Source organism: Numenius arquata, chromosome 8 (genome assembly GCF_964106895.1).
Source record: "Numenius arquata chromosome 8, bNumArq3.hap1.1, whole genome shotgun sequence".
Classification (NCBI taxonomy): Eukaryota; Metazoa; Chordata; class Aves; order Charadriiformes; family Scolopacidae; genus Numenius; species Numenius arquata.
Genome location: NC_133583.1, coordinates 17,295,139 through 17,316,484, shown reverse-complemented (window position 1 = coordinate 17,316,484; position 21,346 = coordinate 17,295,139). Strand labels below are relative to the sequence as shown.

Sequence of the window (21,346 nt, the reverse complement as noted above, 5' to 3'; positions counted from 1 at the left end):
CATCATCATGGAGAAGTACTCCATGGAATCACCACATTCCCAGTGCCATCGTGGACTTGCCATTCTCGGAGAAAACTCAGAACTTGTTTGGTCCAGGCTCTGAGCAATCCACTTGAAGTTTGCCCTGTTCTGAGCTTGACTGTTGGGCCTCCAGAGTTCTCTTCCAACCTAAAATTTTCTATTTGTTTTTTAAGAGGCATCAGTTTTAAGCAACACCAGCTGGCACGTATGTATCAAAACAGTCCTTACTTTCTTAATCCCAGTGGACAAAGAACAGTCTTTTTCAAAGCCTCAGTATTTGTCTTCACAATAGAGAGTAGGGATTTTACTCTAATGGGGTAGGCTAAAACTTGTTGGGCATGGTAATATTTAAGTTAAAAATGAGAGCTTGGAAAGCAATTCCTTAACATCTTATAAAGCAGAAGTACTTGAAATAGATCCTCCTCAAATTGTGTTTAGAAGCTGCAGATCCTCAGTTTCCATGACTCAGCTCTGTTTCTGGACCAGTACAAACTTGCTATAGTAGAATAAATTATTTTCTTCTTTCGTCTTGCTGCATATTTCATACCTTACAATACACTCTAGGAACATGTGCTGCTGATATTGTATCCTGCAAACACAAAATAAATGAATAAAGACAAGGCCAAAAGAAAACTGTCAAATTACACTTTATTTGTATTGACAAAATAGGCAAAAGAAAGACTTTGTGTTCAGAGATACAAACTCATTATTTGCTGGCAAAATGATCATATACCCATGTCAGGTATCTCCACTTTCAAGATGATACTGAGTGGATCTTTAACAGGCAATTCTTCTTTACCCTAGGACAAGGAGAAAGAATGCCCTTGAAACTAATTTAATATGAAAATGTCACCTGCTTGTGGCTCAAATTTTACTGATAAATTCATGATTGGCAGCAAATAATTACATTTGGCTTCAAAGGAAAACATATGTAAAACTGTAAGATCATTAAATAATAAGCATTAGCAGCATACCCAAAATACTTCTCATACAAAGAACATTGCACTTGAACATACACAAGCATTTACCCTTATTTACACATTAGAATTTATATAGAACAGCAAAACTGATATATACAGAAAAATAGCGGAAACCTTAACAGCCCTAGACAACAGCATATCTAGTGTTGACTCCTTAATTTTTCCATACAGTTTCCCAGGATGTCTCATGATTTTTTTCACTATATACTATTGCATAAAAAATAGACTTTACAAGAAGTTCAGTCCCCAGTTAACACTTCAGAATATTTCTATGTACTATTAAATGTTCAGTGCACTAGGGAACAAGGGAGTCCACGTCAGCTCCTTATTAGAAAAACAAACTTGACAGGCACCATTTATTTAAACACTGTGCTTTACCTTGCAACAGACACTGAAATCACTTAGCTGTGCAATAATTACCCAGTGAGTTCCAAAGGCAGTTCCCTACCACACAAGATCTCCCACTGTCTCGCAAGCAATGAAATTAATTTCTCCCTGCTTTCTGCACTTGGGATAAAGATGTACCACTGGATCTCTCTGCTCCTGCTGCCTTCTTGTTTAGCACTTCCCTTTGGGGCACTATCAGTTTCTCCAAAGTGATCCAGTGTTAAATTCTGCATCAGATCCTGATTCTGAACATCATCAAACACAAATGTAAGGGCCTGTGGATATGTCTGATAACCCATCAGTACTCTATCTAAATCCCGGATTCGTCTTCCGTCTACAAGCTGATACTTATCTCTCTTTGGTGGTTCCTTCGCAAATTCAGGTAGTGGGTAACTGATATAATCTTCATCAAAGAGAAACAAATCAGAACTGGTTAATATAAGTGTTTTAGGTTGAAGCGAACTAGTGTTTTGGGCAGATCCTTCAACATGATTTACTTGAAATGCCAACACATACAGAAGGATGTTGAGGGACTGAAGATTAGTCAAACCATCCATCTTCTCTGCCACTAGAAAAGCAAGGTCCCCAATTTCCTCTTCATTTGGATAAATAAATTTTACTCTGCTGGAGTGAATCAGTTCATAATTGTCCATTTTTCCTGCAAGAAACATACATTATTATACTTCCATTTAGTATTATGCAATACTTTCTTAATGCATTAGGATAAGCAACAACCTTTGACATTTGGCTGCAGATGGAAGAATTCAGGTTTTGTATCTATTCATATATGGTTGTACTTGTATACAATATTGGAATAATTTTATACAGATTGCAGATATCTACTGGAGTCTCTCTTGCATTACCAACGTATTTTTCAGCAAATTTTAACCACATATTTAGTTCAGGACAATGGCAGAAGAGGTTAAAGAAAATACATCTGGATTCTTATGTCAGAGATTATCCACCTCCCTACTAGATGACCTCCTCTGCCTCCTTCCCACTCCTCAGTTCTGAACTCACTGAAAGCATTATCAGACCACCGAATGCAAACAAAATCCCTGCTTCTAAGCAGAGAGAAAAAACAGAAATTAAAACAATAAAAGAAGAAAAAGAAGACTCTACACGAATTGCTTTTATTTCCATACTGGATAAGCACATTCCTCTGCTCCACACTACCTTCTGGAGTGGCAGGAGGTGAAACTGCAGTCTCCTACTTCCTGTAAGTGCTGAAATACAACATAGCGAAGCTTAAAGGAAGCGTGCCTACTTTTTCCACATAAATCGATTGGTCTAATAAAAGGTATACTTCCCATCAAACCTTGCACTTTCTGGGCTTACGCAGCTTCTCCTTAAAACAGTAACAACTATTCTTCAGGAAGACACCATTTTATTTTGTGCCTTCAACTGGCTTCAGAATTCTAAGCAAAAAAGTTTCACCTGATATAGGAATTGAACCTAACACCTTAAAAAAGCCTAGTTTTCACTTCACTCTCAGGAATGAAGGGATTCTTTTAATTGACCAAGTGAGGAAAAATGTAACCTTCAGACTTAGTTATCTTCACTGTTTTTTGACTTACAAGTCTTTACAGGTTAGGCTGAAACTTGCAGTGGGAGCTACATTAGTACACATCCAGAAATACTGTACAGGAAGTGCCGTTTCTGCTGGACTCAAGAAGCCATCAACAGCTTCACGTGTGCAAGACTATCAGTTCTGTTCATTTAAGGAACATGTAAAACAATTAAAATGAGGGAATCTGGTTAAAGTATCAAATAGGAAACAATTGATGCATAAATTTCCCTCTAAAGTTTTTTATCAGTACACTTTAGATGATGTTTTAAGTATGATGCCTAAATAACTCACAACATGGAGAAAACACCACTCACCTGTGTTTTTACTCCCAAATTCAGAGTAGAAGTCTTTATCTACTGGTTCAGGTGAAGGCGTGCGTGCAAGCAGTGACAAAACTGCCATAAGCTGCTGTATGAAGGTGTGAGTGTTGTAACTGTCTCTTGTCAGGCAGGTGACTATAAGATTTGCAGAGTGTCCTGAAGAGAAGAGAGAATATAAGCCACTCACAAATCTGTATGTGGCATTACCATTTCTTCAACCAACATGCAACCGTCACCAAAAAAAGTTTTCTTGCTGAGAAGAAGAATGTCTTCTCCTGAAAACATGCATCATTATCCAGAAAGCTTTCAAATTCTTGCAAAAAATAGAATCCTTAAAAATCCCACCAAAAATAAAGAATATAATTTATCTTGATTTAAACTAAATAGTTTACTGTTCGATCTCACTAATAAAGACAGGAACGCATCTAAGACAAGACTAGAAGGACAAAACAGAACTGGAAAAACTTAAAGTACAAGATGTACTCACCAGTAATTCGGAAGTATTGGTCAAACAGGCCAACATTTACTGACTGCAGGTCGTTAAGTTTTAGCACAAAGCAGCAAGAGAGGTGGAAAGAACTATTTTCACAATCTGAGTTTTCTTTGTTCCAAAAATCTGTTGAAAAAGGATATATGATAAAAAAGTCAAAAGAAAAAAAAAAAGATTCTTCTTTCCCTAAGCATAACTTTTATATTAACATCTCATACCTAAAACACACTTGAAGGAAGAAATTAGGAAGAAAGTGGGAATACTGGCTAGTATTTTCTCAATCAACAAATACAACCAAATCTCATTAGCAGCATTTCTTGAAGTAGCTGTCACATCAGATTTCAATCAGCAGATGCATTAACAAACCACTCACATGAACTGAACACACAGTTCAATTGAAACCCTAAGTTTCATTACCCTTCACTTATAATTTTGGTTATGAAAGGGCCTTTAGCTGCCCAGGTGAAGAAGCTAGGGACTATGAAATGACACCTGAGAAAAGCATGGGTACAATGACACATGGAGTGGTCTGTTTGCAAAGCAGCCATGACTCAAGACCCTGTTTTTTGAACATAAAAGCCTCACACAAGTACTTTGCATACAGCAAATGGTGCCGGTCTCTCCCTCAACTAGGAAGTCCAAGTAAGAGTATCAATGAAAACCAGTACTTAAACTGAACACAAACATACAGACAGCAATTAATTTGGTAGCTTTATTAAAGGATCAAAATAATTATCTTACCTGACTGGTGCTCATCAGCACGAATGAAAGAATCATCCAACAGAAAGTAAATAGCTTTTGTTGAGAGAAGCACACAAGCCATCACTTCCACATTAGGAGTCTTGTAAAACAGAACTGAAGACCACATGAGATGTCTCAACTCTTCATTTTCCACCTAAGATGTAAATTGTATTTCCTAAATCACTTGCACACTTTGATTTTTCAGAGATAGTTTCATCGCCTTAGTGACAACTTCAGACTACTAGAAAAACAATTTCAAAGTCTGAAGCATGTGAACATGCTACAGACAAAGCTGCAGCTTTGAGGCAAACGCAACAGCAGTCTACTGGAAATGTCTCGTGTTTAATATAAGAAAGTTATTTTTCTGCCACGGTGCAATTATTCCTTGTTTTTTGACCAAAACTAGAAAGAAAAAACATCTAGTGCACAAGAAGAACTTTCTAGAACAGACACTACACGCAAAATTTTAGTCAACAGATGAGCAGTGCCTCCCAAGCCTCAACGAGTCTATTGAGCCTTCAGATGCTACTGAGGGGTTGGGATTCAAAGATCCTTAAGAGAGAGGACAGAAGCACAGCTTGCTACTACAACTGCTGTTCCAACTAGGCATCTTCTCAGCTTCTAGCTTGATGAGCTTACTGTGAATCCTCAAATAAGTGACCTTTATCAGCTTCTCCTGGTGTAAAAAGAGAAGCCACAACTTGTGCTTACTTAAAAGATTTGGAAGTAAGGTAAGGGAATAAAAACGTCTCTATTCATCAATAAGCATTTCAATTGACATTTGTACTCAGACCACAATGACTGAATGTCTTAAAAAGTCACATCATGAATTTAAAGATAAGATTTGTACTTTTAAATTTCATGTTCCCCACACAGACTATATAACCGTTATTCAGAAATTAGGTTTATCTGCTCATATAATCACAAAATAATTCCACTAAGGTAATTTTCTTTCCTCTTGCCACTTCAAAGAAAAAAAAGAAGAAAATTCTCAGAGTCATCAGATCTTCAAGACATACACTAATATACTCTCCTGTTTTGCATCACAGATCCTGAACGCAAAGTATGCCTGGCAGGATAACAATCACTGTAGCAGGTAACCCAACATGGAGTAACACAGGTTTTTTTTGTCCAAAATGCCTCCAGGTTTCACAGAGCCTAAGTCTTAAGTTTGATGAGGAAAGTTCTTTTAAAAATATTGTCTAGTACTGAAAGGCCGCAAGGCACCTTTTTATACATCTGGGCTAGGCACAATACCTCTGCAATGTTGCCATGGAAAAACTCAACTAGGGCATTTCCTTTCAGCCCAGCCACATACTGCAGAGACACAGAAACATGAAGGTGAACAGGAATCTGGTTATCTTCTGTTATCTTCTGCATTAGAAATTCAGATGGATATAAAGATGACAGCGTCAGATGAGGCTTGCAAAAGCTAGAAGAGATCCAGAAAACACATTAAATCAAAGTTTAAGGAAATACACAGCTCTTCCCCTACAGAAATTAGTACTTAGTTCATTCAGAAATCAGGAACAGGCAGGCAACTTCTATTCTTAATAGTTTACTTTAAATGATATCTGTTAAGCATAGCTGTCAATCTGCTATGACCTCAGCCTAAAAGTACATGAAATAGGAAGTCTCCTTCCACAAGAAAATACATTTTATGTTGCAACCATAAAACAAAACAGAAACAAAAAAGGTAGACAGGTACAACCCAGCATAACCATTCACACACACTACAAGAATGAAAAAGTACTTCAATACTACAGGCCAAAACCAATTACAATGACAACTGTAAACACACTGGCTGGGCCACATTCACTTCAGCACCATGCAACAGACCTTCTATGGGAATTGTTACCTTGCTGACTGACCATGTCTGTTTGCCTCCACAACGTGATTTCTTACAGCATCTGATTTGTTTGAAGATTTGAAAATAATAATAGTCTTAACATCCTGCAGGAGTGTCCTTAAAAGACTGTAGATTCTTAGGAAGTGGAATTTCTCATGAGGTAGAACAAACACTGCTGTAACAATTCTGTATCCAATGAGCAACTCCAGCACGTGCCCATCCAAAAACGAACCCTTCTGCTGGATGGAACCATGAGTTGGATGCAACACAAGTGATGCTAACGGAATCCTAGTCAGCTTAAATACACTTTCCAAGTCTTCTGAGCCTACCCATTTGCCTGGCAGTAAACTGAAATCCACCTTTACTATGTACAAATGCTGGGGTGTCAGAAATATCCAACATGGATGGACCACGCAGGGACCCTGGTCAGAAGATTTATACACCGAAGAATAAAGTGCAGAACACAAAACATTTTTTGACCATTCTTTGTTATTGCCAGCTGACTCTGGTGGATGCAATATTTTCTGAACACTGGTTTTATTCCCACAAACAAGGTAAGTTGGGAAACAACCTTTTATTTCAACATCTTCTGCTGAAATACAATTCAATTCCATAAGCTGACAGAGAAACTCTTGGAGGTTTGCTTTTCCACTGTGCAATGTGGAGCTTGGTAACACTGATGTGTAGTGTTGAGAGCAACACGCATGTAAACAGGAATAAAAGTCTTGAAGATTCTGGGAGTCTGAAACAACAAACAAGCAGTTGTCACTGTTTTTCAGCTTCAGTGTTAAACAGATTTCTGGCAGGAGAAAGCCAAATTCTGTTAGATCCGTATACGGAAAACATAGCATTAATTTCAAGGCAGAAGAGATGTGCTGGCAATTTCCTCCCAATTCCTGATGAGGAATCTCAAACACAGCTAGCATATCATCAGTCAAAACCAAACAGGAAGCAAACTGCCTGAGTCCATTATGAATGTGAATAGAAAAACTCCAGAGAATTTTGACTATGTCAACACTCTCGACTGCTATGCTGTCAGATGACCGAGTATCTGAAGTAGGGCTGAACTCAAAAGTCTGATCTCCTTCATGAAGTCCCATTTCAAAATATCCATCTTCTTTGCCTGTGGTTCTGGAATCGCCCAGAGGGCTTCCTTTATTCTCTGTAAAGGAGGGGGGGTGTCTCTGAACAGTCTGCATTATCAAGGCAGAAAGGTGCTGGATAAAATCTTGGTTTGTGGCAGTGTATGACATACAATTAAAAGGCAAGATGATGGTGTTACAGGGGTCAGGCACCACACAGTGTTCTTCCTCTGAGTGATTCAAACTTCAAAAGAGATAAGCCACAGTAAGTGCAAACTTGAATTTAAAACCAGCCATAGCTACCTACAATTCATGGTACTGCTTCTCAGAAGTTTGAGGTTTGCCCTTATTACTAAAGTTGTCAGTGTAATTTTATGAAACATCTTCATCCTGCACACAGCCATTGATTTTAAAGGCTGGTAGCGTGCAATTTTATGGGAAGTAAAACCTAAAATATTTAACTCATTTTCCATTTCCCAGGCCCAAGAAGCGTATCAATGAGTTAAAGCACTTTACAATAACAGCTATTGCTGGTTTTGAAGCTACCAACTGCATTCTAGGGTTCAAAAGTTAAAAACACTTTACACTGTGAAAATGATTTTGGTTCAAAAAAATCCCAGAGGCAGCATACAATGAAAGAGACTGTTTTGCCTTAAAGGCCAGGTTTAAAAATGCAGCACCCACTGTTATTACCCAAAAGCTAATGAGGATTTAAACCAGAACTTGTATATCTAGAGCTTACCACGTATGACGACCACTTCCATAGTTTTTGCACGAATCCAATAGAGAGGCGGGTGCCTAAGGAGAAGAAGAAAACATCAGGAAGCTATCAACTACTTAACAGCTGCTGTCAGACTTCAGCATACATGAAAAGCAAAGTTAATGTTGGCTCCTGCTTTTTAAAGCCAGTCAACTCACTTCAAAGTCCTGACTCTTGTACTCATGGGCAGCTGAACAGCTATCCTTTAAGGATCCTGAAGCACTGTTTACTTTAGGTTGGGCAGTCTATTAAGGCAAGAAAAGAAGGAACTCTGCTGCTGACTTGAGAACAGATCCAACCTGTGACCCATAGACATTTTGGTGCACTACAAATTTTTACTGAAGTTATGTAAAGTGAGGCAAAAAGGTAAAGGAACTCGACAAAGACCAACTACACTGGTAGGAAAGGAAGAGATTCCTTCAGGTCTCGCCATCTCCTTCCTTGAAGCCATGCATATGAAGAGAGTTTCCAATACAACAAATTAAATCACAATACAGAAGTTATAAAACAGGAGGAGTCTGAAGGAGACAAATTAAGGCCATTACTTATTGATGGGGAGAAGGTTCTTCCACTCTACTAGCAAGAGCATCTCCTTCCAAAAACAGATATTGTAAATAATACAAGATAGAAGTCTTACACTCAGTATCTATGTGGATATTAAATGTTGTGATACTAATACTGGGTAAACATCTCAAAGTCATGACATAGTGACAACAATTCTCTGCAACTCTGGTAAACTTAGCTTATGCATTTAATTTACAAGGTAGACCAACCCCCTTCACTCAAACTTGGGGCTACCCCCTTTTCCCTTATAATAGCTCTGACAATCAAAAAAACTTTGCTGTGGATTACTATGATAATGGAAGTTTAGTATCAGAAATAAGCTTGGAAAAACTTAAAAATACCATAAAATAAACAGAAGGATGGCAATTACCTGATTTTTACATCTGGAGTCTGGTATTTCAAAGCATCTCTGGGGAACTGTATGGTCTGTAGGAGTCGAATCACTGGATTGCAAAAAAGTGCTGGCTAGGACTGCTTCTTCACAAATTATTTCTAGAAGAAATACAAACAGCTATTAAAATCACTGAAGTAAAACCAAAATGAATGTCTAATACTATCTGCCAAACAAGTGGAATTAAAAATGTATAATCAAGATCTGATCAAAAAATCATTAAAGGATATCTACATATAATAGCCAGACAAAACAAAAGCAGGCAGAATTTTAGTCTAACTACAGAAGTACCTTTAAAAGCACTGAAAGTTGTATTAAAGACTGCTAAAGCTTGCTTTTCAAGCTAACAATTTCAATCTGAACATCTGGTATAAGAATTCTTCACATGATTTAGTTTTAACACAAGTAGTCAGTTTTGTTAATACTAACCCTTACTTTCACCAAAACATTGCCAGGCTGGCAAAAACACAGCAGAGAACCCTTTGTAAGTTTTGTAGCATACTCTCAAATTTCTGTAGCTTTCAAGTGAACAAGTATAATATCTGTGTAAAATCTTAACCGGACTCAGAAGTTCTGGTTCCTCAAATGCCATTCAAGACAGTTATCTCACCTTATTCAGAACTTTTTTTGAAGGGTTCAAAGCTGAATTATCAGTAAAAACTTATCATAAGTGCATATAAATCAGCATTCTCAGGGACATTTGACTTTTTGCCTGTTTGATATTTCATAGCATCACACTGATGCAGCAGAGCAAATCAATTTTCAGCATTACCACTGAGCCAGCCAGGGAGATCAAGTATATAAATGCACAAATAAACAACAGAATTACAGTGTGGATATGTTTCTGGCTTGAGCATAAAAACTTCTGCACATATCTTTCTGGGTTGATGGCAAAGTTTAGTATATTACATCAAACCATCTCATAGCAAGGAAACACAAGAGGTATTTATTACTTGAAAAAATACTGTGTTAGCAAGAAGGAAACTCAAATTGACAGGAAAACCAGAACATGACAGCATTATTTTTGTCAGTTTCCTATATAAATATTTAATCTTTTTCCATAAGCCACTTGCCAGTGACATTTAATTTGAATAATGTGTTACGGAAACAGATGGTGTCTAGAAAAACTGCAGAGAAAACAATTCATAGAAATAGCGTATCAGGAAATTAATTTCATTATTCATGATTTAAGGTCTAACAGTGAAACTAATCACCTAGCTAATTCAATTTTTAAAAATAGATTTCTCAAAATTAGTATTTTGAAAACAATTTTTGATAGATATGTAGCAAATAATCAATTTCTATTGTTAAGCCTGAGAAATTGCCTACCCTACTCCTTATTTTCCCACTATTTATAAAAGCCTTCCCCAAGATTCTACTAAAGAAACCTTGTGAAAAAGGATTACTGTAAATAAACCTTGACTCTCATATACACATCTCTCTGTAAGGGACAAGATGCCACCCAGACAGCCATGGAAAAGCTTGAGAAGTGGGTCCATATGAACCTCATGAGGTCCAATGAGGCCAAGGGCAGGGTCTTGCACCTGGGTCAGGGCAACCCCCAGTATCAATACAGGCTGAGGGGCAGGGGAGTGAAGGGACAGAGCAGCCCTGATGAGAAGGACTTGGGGTACAGGTGGATGAAAACCTGGACATGAGCCAACAATGTGCACTCACAGCCCAGAAAGCCAACCATATCCCGGGCTGCATCAAAAGAAGCATGGCAAGGGAGGGGATTCTGCCCCTCTACTCCACTCTGGTGAGACCCCACCTGGAACACTGCATCCTGCTCTGGGGCCCTCAGCACAGGGAAGACATGGACCTCTTGGAGTGGGTTCGGAGGAGGGCCACAAAAATGATCAGAGGGATGGAGTACCTCTGCTATGACTGTAGGCTGAGAGAGTTGGGGTTGTTCAGCCTGGAGAAGAGAAGGCTCCAGGGAGATCTCACTGCATCCTTCCAGTACTTAAAGGGAGCTTATAAGAAAGATGAGGACAAACTTTTTAACAGGGCCTTTTGCGATAAGACAAGGGGTAATGGTTTTAAGGTAGATTTAGACTAGATATAAGGAAGACATTTTTTACAATGACAGTGGTAAAAGACTGGAACAAGGTTGTCCAGAGAGGTGGTAGATCCCCCATTCCTGGAAACATTCATGTTTAGGCTGGACGGGGCTCTGACTAACCTGGTATAGTTGAAGATGTTCCTGCTCATTGCAGGGGGGTTGGACTAAATGACCTTTAAAGGTCCCTTCCAACCCAAACCATTCTATAATTCTATAAAACTCCCAAGTACTTCAGAAAGAAAGATTTAGATTTTTTTCCCCCTTCCAAGACTCATTTGCTCCAAAACATTTGCTGTAATAGAAAAAGACTAGTGAGAAATAATTTTTAAACAGCCACAGTGATTGCTAGCACACATTTTTACAGCTACTCCTGTATAAAAATGCAGGTTGTTATATAGACAAACTGCCTCAAGCTTGTAACTTAAGTGCTTTAAAGCAAGCATTGACTTAATTTTGGAAAAACTGGCATTTTATCTGCAGATGAAAAGCAAACTAGAAGGCCTACAAAGGCAAATTAAGTACATAAATAGGAACTAAGTCTGTATTTAAGTTGTCTGCCCTCTAATCAAAGACTGTCAGAACAATTTCATTTTTATAGAATGAACTAAGAAACCTCTATTGATTCTGCAGAAATCACAGCAATGGACTTTTTACAAAGATCAAGCTTTTCAGGCATGTTATTCTCCCCCATCCACCAATTTATTGGTAAGAATAAACTGGTGCATCCCAGATTAAGGATACAATCCCTGCTCTTTAAATTGGTTACAAAGTCTTCTGCCACTATTCATATCCTAGTGCACTTAAAGTTTTCAATCAGGCAAAAGCAAAAAAAAAAAAAAAAAGTATCTTTATCTCTTTTCAGTCACAAATGAATATTCCCCTAAGTCAGTCTTATGGGCTCTCCAGCAAAAGATGAAAGATAAGCCATTCTTCTAAGCTCCTGATGCAACAGGCATGCTTATTTGAAACACACAGTAAAAATAATTTTCAGGTAAGGTTAGCAGGTGCTGTAGAGCACAATAGATGTGCTGAAATCACAGGCTCAGCCAGAACACTAATCCCACAACTGCCCTTACTCATCTCCTTTTCCTGTCTTCCTTCTAGTTTGACAGAAATGCAGCTCTTGCAAAAGAGAAAAAATGGAACAGGTGCTGCTTGAGCTCACATTTTGCAGACCAAGAACAGGTAGAGAAGTAATTGTAAAACGTATCTATACATGCCATGGTTTTCCGTAAGACATGTATCTAAGCTAGGAAAAGATACATAGTGCTCTGCTGGTGATTTCTGCAGGATGGTGCAGTAAAATAAGTCCTGTACCCAAACTCCCACTACAATTAATTGAACTGTTGTTCACCATAGTGTTAGTTTTGCCGATTCACATACAACTTCCACTTTCTAAGCCAATACCACCATGTCTTACGGCTTTGTCTTGATATGCCCTATATCCATGCACATAATATTCATGTATATCAATGCAGCTTAGAAAAGCAGAACCAAGAGGCTCAGCCCAGCAGCACGATACATACATGATTACCTTGGCTGGAGCTGACAGGACGAGGCAGAGAGGGAGAGGAAGGACGAACAGTAAGAGAAGAACAGTTTGATTTGGAGCTGGCAGCAGTGAGCCTGGAGTCCTCACTGATCTAATAAAGAAAGTATGCAGTGATTAAAGAAAAAACCTAAATAAACAGGACACATTAGATGCTGAAACTAAGTCTACACAAGCTTTCTCAATTTTAGTAAAAGGAAAGATAGTGCCAGGTTGTGGGTTGTTTTTTTTTTGGGGGGGGGGGGGGGGGAGGCATCCTCTGAAGTTTTTCACACCAAGTGGAATTCCACTAAGTATTTATTTACAGAAGTCATTCTGATGACTAATCACTGTATGCACAAAACTAGCAGCGAGTTTCACAAGCAACAAGAAAATGAAAACAGCATTTCCACATTGTGGGGACAGAACAGGTTCTGATAAGTCTATTACCAAAACAAGACTAACCAACTACACAGCACACAGATACACGAGAGAAGGCAAGTAAGATTGATTTCTGCTTCTTTCCCACTGCTTAATACCCACAAGAAGAAAGTTTGGTAAAGTCATTTCAGTACTCCACAACACGGGCAGTGTAGTCACACCTCTGCAATACTTGTATAAGATGTAAAATATGGTTAAGGTCAACTGCATACTCATTGTGTAGACCATTAAGTCATTCTGCCTTTTCCTCCCATTTCCTCTCTCCCAAGCCACCATAAAAAGGGAGGTCTGATAATTATCAATTTCAATTACATTGAAAACTAAATAGCAAAAAGAGGCAAATGTTAAAAGTTCATACCATATTAAAGCACAAAGAAAGCACAAATACTTTAATGCTAAGGAAAGTTTAATGAATTCCACTGAGATCTAATTTGCAGAAGTCTTTGTAAGATTTTTGTACGCAGCACATTCTACTCTCACAGCACCAAACTCACCTTTTTATCAGAGCTGCTCAGCTTGTATTTCACCTCCTTCGCTTTTTGAATAGCTTTTAGCACTTCCACAGTGTCTAATTCCTTTTCTGTGGTAACAGTGTTATCCAGACAGACCTGAAGAAAAAGTTAAAACATCTAAAAATATTGAAAACAGGGCTGCTCTGCAATTTACTTTTATTAATGTAATAATCAAAAATTATCTTAGCTTAATGCAAACTATGTGCATCTTTGTAATCATTATCACATTAGACCTTGTTCTAACATGATACGAATTTAATGCAAACTCAGAAATGCTTGGTAAGATTAACACCCTTCTAGCACAACTGTGTTTCAATATTAACATACTGTTATCCCATGAAGCCAGGATAAACTTTCATTTGGATCCGGGAGCACAGTTGAATAATGTTAACATGGTTTCATTCTCTACAGACCTTCTCCAACTCACACTAAAAACTCATCAGGTTTTTAGAACATTCACACTACTTTCCTCACCAGGCTTTGAAAAAGATTTTTTTCAAATGCCAGCTTCAAAGGAAGAAGTGTACTGTGGCTTACCTCAGAGGCCCTGTCCCCAAATTGAGCAAGTACTTTGGTTCGATAATCAGGGATGATGCTCAACGGATTGCTGGATAAGATCACCTTTTCTAAGCATGGGAGGTTTCCTATATTTTTTACTTCTTCAATCTGAAAGTTTTTGAATAAAAGTATAAATACAGATTGGCTAAATGAAAATGAGCATACAGCTGGAGCATTTCTTGCATAAATTACATACATACAATAACAAGGAAAAATGACTACATCCACTTTTATTTGCAGTTTCACACACTAAAAGAAATTGCTTGTGATATAAAGCACAATTCAATTTGACACTGAAAATCAACAGTTACCTGTTCTATTTTGTTGTTGCTCAGATCCAAGTTGACTAATGAGTACAGTTTGTTAAGACCACACAACCTTTCCAGATGATTTCCTGCTAAATTCAGAGTTTTGATGTTTCCCAGCTTTGTGTGAACACCTTCCAGTGATGTAAGTTTGTTGTAAGATAAGTCCAGGTGAATGAGGTTGTAGAGATGCTACAAGAGCACAGAAAATCCACGTCATACACCAATTCATTAAAATTAAGCTATATCAAAGACATTGTATTATGGCTTGCTCATTTCTTTGTGCAACAGTGTTTTCATGCTGGACACTGCCTAGCATGAAAAACATGACATGAAATCGTTCATTACATGGGTTCAAGCTTGTAGAAAGGGAGCTTCCTCAACTGCATTTTTACCAATGGGCGGATACAGCTGGCAGTGAATGAATTCAGTTAAGAACTAGATGGTTTATGGTTAATATTGACAAAGAAATGAAAATATCCAGAATAAGTAAGAAACGCACCATTAAAAGTGCACTTGATGTTACAAAGGATGAGCTATTTGGGCTTAAACTATTCTCCATGAGTAGGATGAGCAACAAAATTCTGAACCGCTAAAATCTGCATTCTAGGGTGTCAGGCAGTCTGGAGAAAAAACACCTTGAAAAACATCACTTACCTGTAAATTTTCTACCAGAGACACTCCATTGTGACTCAAATCCAGGAATTCAATCTTCGGAATTAATTTCTAGTAGAGAAGAAAAAAATGCATGCATTAAATGCATTTTAGCTTATAAATCAGCCCATGCTTCCTTCACTATCAGCTAACCAAGAAGCAAAGGAAAGGTATCATCCAATGGAGGTGGTCTCGCCTCTCAGCTTTTGGTATTAAAAAAGCATTCCGTATGACCTAGTGCACCAAGAGAGTTGAATCTTGCTCTTACAAAACCCAGGTTACTCTTGAGGAGCATGGTTAAATTTTAATTTGAAACCTGGTTTCTTGAAGATAAATAAGCTGCTCCTAGCTTAGCCCCATTTGCTACAGATCAAACTCATTAATAGGTTTTTCCGTCTTATCCAACAAGCATATGTTATATAGAAACCTGGATAAAGGTGACAGCACCAAAGCCCAGAGTAAATTCAGTGATTTGCTTCCATGTTTTGATTATACCAGCCAAGCATTACAAGGTCACACAAACCTCTCAAAAATGCACTTTAACACAGAAAGCCTTTTATTTTTGGAGGATGCAAACCTTGAGTCTGACACCGAATTTTGACATCAGTGTATTTGCTTCTGCTTTATTTTGGCTGTAATCTCACCAATGATTTGCCTTGTAGTTAAGGCCTAGACTTACATCTGAAGAACCCTATGTCTATGTGACTAAAAATCCTGAACAAGTGTGCTTCAAGTCCATGATCTCTAGTTCAGCTACAGACATAGCTATTTCTTGCTTCACAACAGTAGTTCAAGTAAAAAAATTACATTCACATTTGACGCATTCTTGTGATGAATGCTAATTTTTGTTTTCTTAACTCATTTACAAACTGTAATTCTAAGGTACTGGCAAAATACTCCAAATTTAGTTTCCACACTCTTCATACTGTTTTGCTGTCAAGAAGGCTCCCAACAAGTCACAGGTTTTTAAATAAACAGGAAGTTTCAACTTTGGTAACATTCTAAAGTTGACCCCAAGACATTTTTGTGTTCCTTTTAAAAAAAAAAATAAATTTGTAAGTGGCCTAAGGCCAATGCAAACAATAAAAGCATGTTTCAAAAAGTCAGTATTCATGGAAGTGTTGCTTACAGAGCACAGAATGACAAACTTTTCTCCTTTAGCAAAGAAAATAAAGTAATAAAAGAAAAAAATTCCGAAACATTAACTTGGGTAGCTAATCAACAAAAAAGTACAGCTTAAAATTTTTCAGAAAATAGATAAAGCAAATGTAGAATCCCTGTTGTGTAATGTGCCACAGAAGATCAGTCATACTTTTTTCACAAATGAAAAAAATATTTCTTACCACTGAATCGTCAATTTGAGAGATGCTATTATGACTCATATCCAAAGTTGTTAAAGTTCTCCAAGTTGGGATAACTGCTGTCACTGGACAACTTGAAGTTGCACCCTCTGGCTCCCACTGATCAAACTCAGAGGCCTCAGGCACTAGGATTTCCTATTTAAGACAAGGACACTAAAATATCGTGCTTATGTCTACAGTGAAAGCTAACAGTTTTGAAAATAACCCAAACAATGTTAGAAAAGTAAGGAAGATTTTTAAGCTTTATAATCATCTAGATTAAAGTTGTAGGTCTTAAATGTGAGCTGAGTGGATCAGAATTATTTTGGATCTACAGGGAGTGTGTTCCAACACTAGCAGCCAATTCAAATTGGGGAATGTGGTGGAACAATAGAGAGACTGTGGAAATTATTCTACTGGACATCCCTTGCCAAATCAAAGTCCAGAGAAAAAGAATAAGACATACACATTCAGTTCTGGATGAATACCAAAAACAAACATTCCAATAAAAGCATCAGAAATGTCCCTGTGAAGGGACACATGTAAACAATTCTCCACTTAAAGCTGGGATTCTGAAAGGTTAGCAAATCCTTTCAATTCCATGGTTCTAAAAGCGAAACCAGCACCAGGCAGTACAGAAAAGTACATGGACATTTCCAAAATGTGCATGTTATTTTTGCATGTGCTTTAAACACTCACCAGAAGTAGGAACTCGCTCTTACCTTCATTGATGTTGCAGAAAATCGAACACTCATTGTAGCCAGAGCATGTTTTGATGAAGTCAGCCCTTTTATAAGCTTTCCCCCACAATGGCTGATCTATTAAAAAAAAAAACCAAAACATTACAAAGTCAGAAATGCTAGACCAGGCAAGCACGAGACATGGAAGAGGCAGCTAAAACCTTCAATAGCAGATTCTCTCCCAATTCGGAAAGCAGTTACAGCATTCCCTTAAAATCTGAGATTATCAGGTCAGAAACACCAACACTTGGTAAAGGTAAAGCAAGACATTAGGGACACAACCGTAGAAAAGTAAAATTCAAACATTTATTTGAACAAAGCTTCTCCTCCATTGATTTTCTATCTGCCTCATGTATTCTTCAAGGTGAAACTACCCAAGCAGTTTAACAGGGCACAGTATTTTACTGTTACCAAAAAGACATATCTCAAACTACAGCTCTACCTGCACACTTTTATTTAGGTATCACGTTCTTTATTGTGAATAAGAAAAAAGAAATGCCTAGGAAGTGAGGATACTAATCTAAGCATTTAATATGCTAGTGAGCTAATTACACAGACTAAGTTTAAGATTACAAAGTCTCTTTTTCTGTAGCTCAAGTTGGAACAAAGCCAAAGGTCTGCTACAGCCTCTGTCCAGCAATTAGGTCCTCCTCCATAGAGGGTCACACACATTGTGCAACCACTACACCAGCAAATTTTCCAGTTGTATCAGGAAAACCACCCTAAACAGAGTGGGAGCTTCTGTCACCCTTGAAAAAATTCTTTCCAGATTACCACTGTTAGTTTTTGGACAGCATTCACTACTAGATGAAAATGTTGGTCTGGTGCCAGTCAATCCAAAACTTTTCATGAACATACAATTACAGAAGCCTTCAAGACCAAAATCCATTTTTTTTCTCCCCACATTAAGCAGAGCTAAACCTGAAACTATCCATTCTCATAGGAAAGGGGAAAATTGATACTCTCTGCTGTATGTTACTCTCTCCTACTCTTCAGCCTGCTGTAGTTTCTTTCCCACATTAAAATGTCAATAAATCACTGACTTCAGGAATTTACTTCAGTTCTTAACCAACTCAGTCTCTCATATCAATGAGACAACAGCATTCATGTACTAGAAAAGGTACCGCACCCACCAAAAGTAGACACAGAGTACAGACTGCATGACACAACTGGACATTCTCTCTCTGGAAAGAACTGAAGTGCTTAACAAAGCTTTTTGCAAAACACTCATTGACCAACTTCTAGTAGAAACCCTGTCATTCACACTGAAAGCAGATCAATGAAAAAAATCTGCAAATTATCAAGACAAAAGCACTATACCCAAAAGTGTACTTCCACAAGGAAATTTGATTTCAGAACATTTTCACAAATATTTGGTGCTTTCCAAACAAAGTAATTCGTAGTAAGAGATCCCGCTATAACCCACTTGTTAGATCTTCAAGGCAATGGAAAGCCACCCTGGTTTCAGTTTTCTGTATATGCTGGAAATCACTTTATTTTGAAGACACACAGCACCAAATCAAAGCATACAATCACATATTCTGAGAGCAGACCTGGCATTTGCAGAGCCTCTATAAAATTACAAGCACTAACTCAGTCATACCTCTATTTGATGAAGCGATTTGAAAATTGACAGATCAAAAGGCAAGAGATGCTCCTGAATGTTACTGGTTCCAAAAGGTCCACCTGTTCCAGTGACCTAGCAATCAACATTTAAGAACAGAGTTAGTGCACATACTCCAACTTGTCTGCATTGCAGATAGTCTTACACAGGCAATAGCACAAATACAGTAGCTTGGAAAGACAGCCAAAGTTCCAACCAATTTTTCACATATGGAATGATTCACAAAACTTGCAGATTAACTCTTCAGGAAGAAAAAAAGCTAGTTGCTCCAGCTGAGTGCACTGAACTTGAACTGCCACCTTGTGCTTGTATTTTGTAGCACATCAGGCACGCAAAAGAGATACCACAGGCAAGACGGACCAAGGCTTTATTCTCATCTGATCAAGCAGAGCTGCATTCACTAAAAACAACTTCCTTGAAAAATCTGGATCCTCCAAGATAGAACTGTTTTCAATTCCACAACAGGGGCTGAAGTTCAAGGCAGTGACAGGATGGGTTTGAAAAAAACATGAGACATTGGCACACATCTAATAAAAATGCATCTAATATTTCCATGTGGTGATTGGATTCTGGAGTCAGAGCATGTCAGCAGCATAAAAGACAGGTGGTTTCATTTATGTTTGCTCTGAATATAATTTTGGGAGACATCTTTAAGGTTCTTGTCTGGTCTTACCCTTCCAACCCAAACCGTTCTACGATTCTATATGTGTCTTACAAGCTCTGAAGATGCTCACTCACAAGCATTCAGAAGGGCCAGAATTTCCGATGATGGCCATTTTTCTAAACAATATGCTCTTCTCCAGCCAGAGAATCCTCTGTTCAGAGGATTCTATATAGACACAGGATGGCAAAGGCAACTGAAGATCCACAAGAATACCAGTAGAGCTGTGGTTTTGCTTTTGCAACTTCCTAAGTCCTTCAGTGACGCTTCTCCTTTATGCATTCCCCTTGGTTTTGCCACACCACACAAACGAAGCTGCTCTTCATGCAATAAAGGGGCTAAAAAGTTTTTGAGCTGTAGCAAGCAGTGTTAAAGAAAGTATTCAGGAAAAGTCCAATTCACTTATTTGGTAGGAAAAAAAATCAAGTTGGCTCCAGAAAAAAATTATCTGTTCTGACACCATTTTACATTTATTCTGAAATGGTATTTTAGATAGAAATGCAGAGCCATCTCACCTATGAAACTTTTTAAAGTTCTTTTTAAACTTTATATAGGTGAGAAAGGGGGCAGGATTTATATACACATGTGCTTGTATGCATATGTATACATATACACTGGCCTACCCATAGTGTTTGCAAAGAATGCAGGGTTGAAAAGAATAATATTTATCTATCTCCCTATTCCCACCAGCACCCACTAAGATTCTGTGACTGCATCTCTACAAAGAGCAGTGCTGAAGAGACCACATTAGACAATCAACATCTTTGTTAGAGAACTATTGAAAGCTGACAATAAACACCTGTTTAACATTGACTTGTAAACACTTGCAGGTGTTTACTATTAGTAAAGTTCTTGTACACTCAAACTAGACTCCAAAAGTATCCTAAGAATCATGTCAGTCTGGTAGAAACACCATCTCCAGTATTTGTGCAAGCATAGCTCACCTTTAAATACTTGAGTCTACAAGTGAAGTCTAGAATATGACCTAGATCTGTTTTGGCATCTCCATTAGCACATGTAGGTTTCCCCTGTAACAACTGTTGAGTGACAGCGTATAACTGCAAGGGTCTGATGGTGAAGACTTCTCCAGCCATTAATAACTGCTCTCCTGAAAAACAGAGTATGATGGTATCAATCACAATGCTGCAATGGTTACAAAAGAATAAATGGCACTTGGAAGATCTAATGTTAGAGATTAAGTCTCTCTCATTTGTACTCTAAGATCATGATTAAGGTACCAAAACAATGTCATTTTTTTGCCACTTTAAACTAGAATGACTGAATTAAGATATTTTTTTAAACACCAATATAATCTAGGTATTCAAATATTGTTCCTATAACTAAAGGCAAATTTCCCTCAATCTTAACAAGATGGGAATCAAAGTTCATTTAATTAAGAGATAAACTTTTTCTGAGATATCCCTAAATTATATAGCAGTTAGGACTTATTCCATTCAGAATAAGCAGTGCCTGCCATCTAAAAAACAGACCTTACATCTTTTGCTGTTCTGCCTAAGTGCAGAATTGTAGCAAGTATCTTTTCTTGTATAGCATAAGGACTTTCAACACACTAATACCAATGCAAACTCTCAGAACAGGAAATGCATTATCTGATAATATTTTTACAATACTTTTTAATTATAGCAACAGTACAAAGCAGCATCCAAAAACCTCTCTGAAAGCACAACAAGAGTTAATGTGGACTACAGGAGTCAAAATATGCACATGTGGAATTAATATCTTTCTCCTCTTCCTTTTAGAGA

General features: G+C 37.8%; 1 protein-coding gene across 5 annotated transcripts in view; it reads right to left on the bottom strand.

Moving 5' to 3' along the window:
• Positions 1-652: 652 nt before the first annotated feature.
• NISCH (nischarin) overlaps positions 653-21,346 on the bottom strand; it is a 31,990-nt gene continuing 11,296 nt past the window's right edge. Inside the window, exons 5-22 of one of the 5 annotated variants that reach the window (XR_012463340.1) lie at positions 20,528-20,691; positions 18,902-18,997; positions 17,281-17,376; positions 16,562-16,714; positions 15,222-15,290; positions 14,571-14,756; positions 14,239-14,367; positions 13,684-13,797; positions 12,747-12,863; positions 9,135-9,256; positions 8,359-8,445; positions 8,183-8,238; positions 6,368-7,684; positions 5,767-5,941; positions 4,510-4,663; positions 3,766-3,894; positions 3,273-3,434; positions 653-2,046 (exon numbers count right to left, since the gene is read on the bottom strand). Coding sequence is in view for 3 of the 5 variants with exons in the window: in XM_074152742.1 (XP_074008843.1) it covers positions 1,418-2,046; positions 3,273-3,434; positions 3,766-3,894; positions 4,510-4,663; positions 5,767-5,941; positions 6,368-7,684; positions 8,183-8,238; positions 8,359-8,445; positions 9,135-9,256; positions 12,755-12,863; positions 13,684-13,797; positions 14,239-14,367; positions 14,571-14,756; positions 15,222-15,290; positions 16,562-16,714; positions 17,281-17,376; positions 18,902-18,997; positions 20,528-20,691 (3,947 nt within the window). In the remaining 2 variants the exon portion in view is untranslated. Of the gene's footprint in view, positions 2,047-3,272; positions 3,435-3,765; positions 3,895-4,509; positions 4,664-5,766; positions 5,942-6,367; positions 7,685-8,182; positions 8,239-8,358; positions 8,446-9,134; positions 9,257-12,746; positions 12,864-13,683; positions 13,798-14,238; positions 14,368-14,570; positions 14,757-15,221; positions 15,291-16,561; positions 16,715-17,280; positions 17,377-18,901; positions 18,998-20,527; positions 20,692-21,346 lie in introns of those variants that run through there. The other 4 variants (XM_074152742.1, XR_012463339.1, XM_074152743.1 and 1 more) reach the window with 4 other exon arrangements.